The sequence below is a fragment of the Lactuca sativa genome, chromosome 6 (assembly GCF_002870075.4).
Source record: "Lactuca sativa cultivar Salinas chromosome 6, Lsat_Salinas_v11, whole genome shotgun sequence".
In the NCBI taxonomy this organism is placed as follows: Eukaryota; Viridiplantae; Streptophyta; class Magnoliopsida; order Asterales; family Asteraceae; genus Lactuca; species Lactuca sativa.
Genome location: NC_056628.2, coordinates 15,162,972 through 15,171,446, shown reverse-complemented (window position 1 = coordinate 15,171,446; position 8,475 = coordinate 15,162,972). Strand labels below are relative to the sequence as shown.

The 8,475-nt window shown below is 34.9% G+C and overlaps 1 protein-coding gene across 1 annotated transcript; it reads left to right on the top strand.

Annotated features, from left to right (window-relative positions):
- The first annotated feature begins 2,728 nt into the window (after positions 1 to 2,728).
- Positions 2,729 to 4,006, top strand: LOC111918747 (uncharacterized). Its single transcript, XM_023914368.3, has 4 exons — positions 2,729 to 3,157; positions 3,286 to 3,364; positions 3,474 to 3,542; positions 3,682 to 4,006. Exons 1-4 carry the CDS (start codon positions 2,823 to 2,825, stop codon positions 3,787 to 3,789), a joined length of 591 nt encoding a protein of 196 aa, XP_023770136.1. The 5' UTR covers positions 2,729 to 2,822; the 3' UTR covers positions 3,790 to 4,006.
- Positions 4,007 to 8,475: the final 4,469 nt, after the last annotated feature.

Genomic DNA, 8,475 nt, shown 5'->3' with positions numbered 1-8,475 from the left:
GAAGAGTGTATTTGACAATATATATATATATATATATATATATATATATATAAGTTATAAAAATGGAATATTCTAGAAATATACTTTTTGGGATAAAAAATGGGGTAGAAAATGGAATAGGATTGGAAATGAAACGCTATTTACTCAATTTTTTATTCCATTTATGGAGGAAAAAATGAAAATGGATTGGAGATGGTCTAAGAAGCCAACATAGAGAATAGACGAGGGAAAGAAAAACAAAACAACAATTAAGAAAAGGGTTATTGTCACTGTAGCCCAAAAATGTTTAGTATATTAGTTTAAATGGTCCCTCATGATTATTTTTTGCCTTTAAAGGGTACTAACTTGTGTTTTACCGGTTAATTTGGTACCTTTACCCATTTTTGAAGGTTACAGTGTCATGTCAACTGCCAACTACGCAGGTGAGTCAACAATGACTCAGTGGTGAGTCGACTCATCGTTGCCAGGTGTGTTTGTGTGGATTACAAGGTGTTTTTGTGTGGTATCTTATAGCAACAAAAATCACCATTGATTCACAACCTCCAAAAATCACAACACCACTACCCCTTATTTGGGTACACATAAATCGATGGGTTCTTGGCGATCATCTTCAACTCCATGAGATATGGTTTTTGACGATGATTACGATGGAGACGAAGATGAAACATATTTAGATGATAAGATGATTAGAGATTACTGGAGCGCGTTTTCAGCTCGATGGGTTCTTGGCTAACTGGAGAGCGTTTTCAGCTCGATCCATGATGTCGCTGTCGGCATCAGACTGGATATTGAGGTCTTTCGTTAACTGGATAATCGTGTCAACAGCTTCCAAATACTCAGCAGTTTCTGTAGACGACTCTTCCCATGTCGAAGAGCTCCTGGACGAAGGTTCACCGAGACCTGAATCATGCCGGAGGATAATCTTCTCTGCTGACACAAACCGATCACCGGCACCTCCCTCCATCAAATCAGTGATGTTAGACAACCAATTATCAAAATTGGAGAGAATCAGGATCATATCCTTGTTTGCTTTGGTATTGATGTTTAGGCTCTTGACAATTTGTAGAGCCGTTGCCAAGACTCTATCTTGCCCTTCTATGGTCGTCATCACCGGTAGTGGGTTTATTAATGGCGAAATTATTAGGTTGGGTATGTGTATGGGTGATAAATTAGGGTTCTAACGGAGAGGGAGGTGGAAAGAGTGTAGATCGACGGTTGATTGTGATAGTAAAATCAAGAAGCCATTGAAGAATTGATTAGCTCCACCGTCAAAGGTTATATGATACCGATTTCAAGCAACCTTTTCAATTTTATAAAAAAGTTCAGTTCTAATAAACAAAATTACTCATCACAATGGTTCGTGAACCTTTGAAGATGAAGATGGCGATGGTTAGTGAAGGAAAGGAGCGGCGAAATCGATTGGGTTCGATTTCATCGAGGTAACATCAGTTTCATCTTCACCGGTCTTCATCTTCATTAGTTTCTCTCTCTAGATCTATTTAACAACTATTAAACAAGGGATGAACTTGGTTTTTAACCAAAAGATTGATATGGATTTCTGTTTGAACAAAAAACAATGACGGGTTTTCCTAACCCTGGAAAAAGAAGGAATGCATCCCATCCACACTAAGCCTTCAATCGATCTTCACCATAACAGACTCTATGCTTGGTGTTCGATTCTACCGGAGTGAACATCAGGGCCATCGCTGGAGCCAAAGAAGACAGCGACGGAGCCGGAGAAGACAACATTAGAGCAGGTGAAGATGGAAGATGGTAAGGGATTTGACCGGATTCGGGTTCTAAAGAAAGCATTACATTAGGTGTTACACGTGACAATTGAGTTGGCATTTAAACCTCTGATTAGGATGGGTGTCACCGGGTGACCCCTTCAAATTTTCCAGAATGACCTTTTAAAACCTAAAAATATAAGTTTGTGCCCTTTAAATGCAAAAAATAGTCATGGGGGACCGTTTAAACCAATATACTAAAGTTTGTTGGGCAACAATGACAATAAAAACAGAAAATTTAACAAAGAATAAAATAATAGAGAAGAGAAAAGAGATAAAATATTGAGTAAATTACACGAATGGTCCCTATAGTTTAGGGTAATTTGCACGTTTGATCCCTAACTTATTTTTTTTAACTCGGAAGGTCCCTACAGTTTATTTTTGTTACATGTTTGGTCCCTGTCTTACCTAAAAAAGACTATTTTTCCATTGATTTTTTTAATTTATTTAAATAAACACACCCCGAACTCCATTCCCCTCACCTTATCTTATCCATCTCACCATTTTTTCTTATTTAAATAATAATATTTTTAGGTAAGATAGGGACCAAACACGTAACAAAAACAAATAGTAGGGACCAAACATGTAACAAAAACAAATAGTATGGACTTTCTAAGTTAAAAAAATTAGTTAGAGACCAAACACGTAAATTACACCAAACCATAGGGACCATTCATGTAATTTACTCTAAAATATTATATAGGCGCAGAGAGTATATATAAATAGGCGCAGGGAGTAAATAGCAAACAAGAACTATTGGTGGCTAATATAGAATAACAAAAAAAAAACTTCAGTGTTACTAACATCCATGTATATTAATAGAGTATAATAATAACTTATAAAATAATATTTAAACAATCATTTATTATTATTATTATTATTATTATTATTATTATTATTATTATTATTATTATTGCTTTGATAAGCACATATAGAAACGGAAAAAGAAAGAACGGTATGGGAAAATGGTTGGTCATTTTATCATCAAATAACCTCCTATCTTCTTGATCAGTCGCTAAACTCATCATCTCTAACATGACAATTCTTCAAACATTGCTATTTTCTCCAAACCCCCTTTCTTTCTCTCCTCAAAATCCCCAAAAACCGCTAAACCCCAAATCTTGTAACCCTAACACCCATCATGCCAAGATCACAAGAAACTTCCCAAATTGCAAAAAGTTCGATAACAAGAAAACGATGGCAGCTCTAATAGGAACTGGGGCCGCCCTAACAACTCCTCTTTTTATGGGAGCTGCTGCTGTAGCTGCTGAGTTGCCATTGTTGGTGGGTTCGTCCCTGCAACTCGTGGAACCCTCCAATGCTCTCTCATTGCCCACTTGGGCAATCCATGTTTCAAGCGTTGTTGAATGGTAACTTACTGATAGATACTTTGATGCTCTGTTACGAGTCCACTCTAGCTTTTAATTTCTAATTTCAAGCCTATTCCTTTAGTGTATCTCCATGGTTTGTGATTTTGCTCATTTTCCGAATTTCGAAGGATTACAGCAATGATTTTAGTATGGCAATATGGGGAGAAATCTGGATATGAGTCGTGGAAGGGACTTTCATGGGGTATGGTGAGTTATTATCAGTCCCATCTCGCTTTATTTGCAATTAGCTCACTCATTTTGAGTCCCCCATTGTTGTATGATATGTACACATAACATAATGAGTAAATTGCATCAGGTGCCTTTACTAGGAGGAGCATTTTGTGCGTGTACTTGGCATTTCTTTTATAACTCGGAATCACTAGAGGTAAGATTGATTGATCCTGTTCATTTTAATTGAATTTAAAACGCATTCATATTCATATACAGGATTCGTTGTGTTTAAATTGTTCTATGAGTAGAAAGAAAGTCACGAACTTTCCATCAATTTTCATCACAAATTATAGGTTTTGGTTGCAATCCAAGGGGCATTAACAGTTATTGGCAATGCTACAATGTGCATAGCTGCATACCGAATCTATAAATCATCACAAGAACGATCCACTGATACATAAGCATCTGTAATTCTGTATCTTGTTCATTGTGTTTTCCCTCAACATGTGTTACATTTATAGATTAGTCAAAAAATCAACCCCAACTTCCATTTTTTAAACTTGTTCTTGAAATCTAATTAAGATGATCAGAAAGTGTTTGAAGTGTAATCTTTATAGAAAGCAGTTGTAAATGCTATTAAATTCTACTGATTTATATATTCGAAATGTTTATTGGGTATTTTTGAATTTGTTTGAGTTGATGATAATCATTTAGTGAAAATGTCTTGATAAATTGGGTTCTTAGACCTTTGACTTCTGTTATGTATCACGAGAAAGTTAGAGACTCGGAATCTAGAAAGTCCCTTAGATGACTATCTGTATACATAGCATATATAATTGTATCCAACAAATGTCTATAAATATTAAGTGGTAATTTTGTACACTATATATTAATATAGACAAATGCATACAACAAATGTTTATAAATATTAAGTGGTAATTTTGTACACTATATTAATATAGACAAATGCATACAATGGTGGATAATAGTTTAGTACGGGATAATATACGTGTGCAAAATGTATTTTAATATAAAAAATTGCATACGATGGAGGAAGATAGTCTAAGTGAGGAACTAAAAGTAAGAATTATAATAAGAGTTGATGTCATAAAATGATAACTAATAATGCATATTTTGCTTTTTAGGCCACTTTTGATTGTACTCAATGTCACTAATTTTTTTTAGTTCTTATTACACACCGGTATTGAATGTTATGTGGCGTCCATGGTGACATTCAAATATGTCATTTAGGTATTTCTTTGTCGGCGTTGTGTTTATTATAAGTCTGTGACATCTGATATGATATAAATACATGATTGAAATGTAGTTTAATGATGTAATAAGAACAAAATAGAAGTTAGTGATCTATTGAATACAATTAAAAGATAAAAAAGAGAAATTTGTGTCTTATAAGTGATATGTGATATGGGAGCCTAGTGGTTGATGTGTGAAATTTTACGCATGAAATTCGGACACTGGTACATCCAAAATATGACTGTTGTTCTGCAATTGACCTCTCACGTGGGCCTTGAGACGGGTTGATGTGGGGCTTGAAAATAGGGCAGAATACAAATTTCCTTTGTAACTGAAACACGAAACATGAAGCAAAATCTAAGTTAGGGCTTGGAAATAGGTTAAGATCTGAATTTCCACCTTCATCAAATGTGAAATAATAGTTGCATCTAATGTGAGGGAGAGGATGTTGTTGAAGTAGGGATACTCGGCTTAAAGTAAACTAAGGGGAAGGTTGTTTCATCAAAGGTTCATGGATCAATGGCATTTAGTTGATCTAAAAAGCTTACAATTGTGAAATCGTTTAGCTAACGAATCTCTAACTTCTTTCCTGGTAATATTACCTAAGAAATTGTTAATGAAGTTATGTATGTGATGGAAGCGTTATAATGACCAGAGCCTCATAACCGATTGGGCCCAATTATTTGGCAAAGCGCCTGCCCTCATTTATCTGTTAGGCGTTCAATTTATTTTATTATATTTTATTTTTTGTTTTTTGTTTTTTCATTATATTAGCTAGCTTAGTTTCTTAATTTTGGGAAAATGACTCTCAAGGGTAATTAACTTTTGCGTTTGTACTCATTTGATTTTTTTTTTATTCAATATACCATTGAACTTGTTGTTTGTGTTCACCATAACCCTTTTGACCGACTTTTGACTTGTGATAGCCGGTCAAAGGGTTACGGTGAACATAAACAACAAGTTCGATGGTATATTAAGTACAAAAAAGGAAAGGGACCAAATGAGAACAAACACAACAGTTGGTTACCCTCCTGAGTCATTTTCCCCGAAAAGTTAAATGAAGTTAAAGTTGCAAAATTATCAAAGACTGCAACCTTCTTTGGCTATAACTAGGGGTGTGCAAAAAAACCGCAAAACCGCAAAACCGAACCGATCCGGCCGATCCGAAACCGAAAAAAACCGAAACCGAAAAAATCCGAAACTGAAAAAACCGAAACCGAAAAAACCGCATTTATACGGTTCGGTTTCGGTTTGGGTATTTAGATACCCGCGGGTACCCGAACCGATCCGTCATTTAATATATATATATATATATATATATATATATATATATATATATATATATATATATATATATATATATATATATATATATATATATATAATTATATATTATGTAATATTGTAATATATAGTAGCCCACTAGCCCATATAAATTAAATTCCCTCAACAGCCCAATAATGACCAATGACCCAAATCATCAATAATCCTAATTCCTAAATCAGGAAATCCGAAATCCGGCCTTATGTTCTGATCAGACATTGCTAATGCCTAGAGCCCTAGAAGAATACATGAAATCACGAATCTACAGTTCTACACTCGCTCAGTCGCTCTCGCTAGTCGCTACTCTCGCTGCTCTCGGCTCTCGCATCTTCTTTAGTCGCTCTCGATTAGGGCATTTGGCTGTTCTTCACTCCTACAATCGACGAAGCCCTTCATCAAGAGTTGAATTGAACGCAAGAGTCGGAAGACGGAAATCGCCATTCGCCAGTGCCTTCAAAGTTCAAACCACTCTTCTTCCAATCGGCACTCGGCAGTCGACATCCTCGGATTTCTCTGGTTTGACACCCCTTTCCTTCTTTCGTTTCTTCTTCTTTCTGCATTCGCCTTACTACATATGCCTTAGCTGTTAATCTGATAAAGTGATTAATGCTTTTATTTTTTCTGGTTCGACATATACTCGAGTATTTGGTTGTTAATGATTTTTTTTCTGTTAATGACTTAGTTGTTAATGTAATATGATATTAAGATTTGTGATTTTTATATACCATGTTATTTATACGAATGATGAACTAAACTTAGTGTATGATATGTTTATGTATGTTTTTGACTTTCTGAGTTTCTGTAATCTAAGTTTTGTCTATCTCTAATTATCTATGTAACCTGATTTTTGTCTACTGTCTATAATAGAAACAAATGGCTGAAATGGAGGTTGATGGCGATACTTTACCAACACAACAATCTGGAAGTTCAAATGCAAGTGTTAATCCTTCACCTGCAACAGATTCTGCTAAGAAAGTGGATGAAGGAAAAAAGAATGAAAAGAGAAAGCAAAAATCAGAAACTTCTGAAGCATGGGCTCATTTTAATAGAGATCCTGATGATCATGATTACTCTGTTTGTAAGCATTGTAGTAGACGATTGCATTGTCCTAGTAAGAATGGAACTAGTTCTATGCGGAATCATGCTGCACGTTGCACTAAGAACCCTCATAACATCGATAAAAAACAAAAGTTATTGATGTTTCAAAACCAATCTTCTGTACAAGAAAGTGGAGAAACTATTTCTACATTTGTCCCTTGGAAATTTGACCAAACCAAGTGTAGATATTTGTGTGCTAGAATGATCATTATTGATGAATTACCTTTCAAGACTGTCGAACATGAAGGGTTCTGTGGCCTTGTGAACATGTTGCAACCACAATTTCAAATCCCCTCAAGAACCACTATTACTAATGATTGTTTGGAGATATACAAGTCAGAAGCAGAAAAGTTGAAGAAGTATTTTGCTAAGAACAGACAACAAGTTTCTTTAACAACATATCTGTGGACTTCTAGGCAAAATCTTAGTTACATGTGTTTGACAGCACATTTTATCGATAAAGATTGGACCATTCATAAAAGGATAATCAACTTTTGTCCGGTTTCTGGTCATTCCGGTGAGATAATTGGAAAATATATGGAGAAGATCTTACTTGATTGGGGAATTGACAAGGTTTTCACGGTTACAGTTGATAATGCTAGTTCAAAGGGGGTAACTTCGTTAAAACATGGTATATGTTATGCTTACTGTGGTTAACTGTCAACACTTCTCTTCAAAAAGATATGATTGTGTATGAGAGGTATATTTATCAGCATAAGCGTTTACCTCAAGGTATATTATGGTGATGTGTCTGCAAAAGCAGCATGATATTGTACATATTGATGTTGTATCTCATCCCATGATCAATTCGATCTTGAAGCTAAGTAAACTAAAAAATCACAGCACTTATGATTCCACTCGTTTGTAGACTTGTCTAGAATCCATGATACGATAAATCATTCGATTGGAAATGTAAATGTAGTCATGAAATGCGCCTACTTAGTCAAGATTCCCCTAATAAATATTCAAGTGCATTACAAAGTTGTACATGTATGAATAGTGTTCTTTCGTGGGTTATATTTTGAAGAGAAGCAAGAATGAATCTCATAAAATCATTAATATCAGTAGGAGATGACGTGAGATTTGTTGTAAATGAGTAAAGGGAAAATGACTCAGGTAGGTAACCAACTGTTGAGTTTGTTCTCATTTGGTTCTTTTCATTTTTTTGTACTTAATATACCATCAAACTTGTTGTTTGTGTTCACCATAACCCTTTGACCGGCTATCACAAGTCAAAAGCCGGTCAAAAGGGTTATGGTGAACACAAACAACAAGTTCGATGATATACTGAATACAAAAAATAAAAAGGACCAAATAAGTATAAACGCAAAAGTTAATTACTCTTGAAAGTCATTTTCCCCTTAATTTTTTTATAAGGCCCACAAACGTTAGTTTCTTACGTTAGTTTTCTTTATTTATGAACTTATTTTTATAAGGCCCACAAACGTCAATTTAGTCTTATTGATTTTGTT

Excerpts from the sequence above, each read along its gene's own strand:
- LOC111918747 (XM_023914368.3), top strand. The coding sequence starts at position 2,823 with ATGACAATTCTTCAAACATTGCTATTTTCTCCAAACCCCCTTTCTTTC. Across the intron at positions 3,365-3,473 it reads AGGGACTTTCATGGGGTATG|GTGCCTTTACTAGGAGGAGC; the intron begins GTGAGTTATTAT and ends AAATTGCATCAG. Across the intron at positions 3,543-3,681 it reads ATAACTCGGAATCACTAGAG|GTTTTGGTTGCAATCCAAGG; the intron begins GTAAGATTGATT and ends CACAAATTATAG.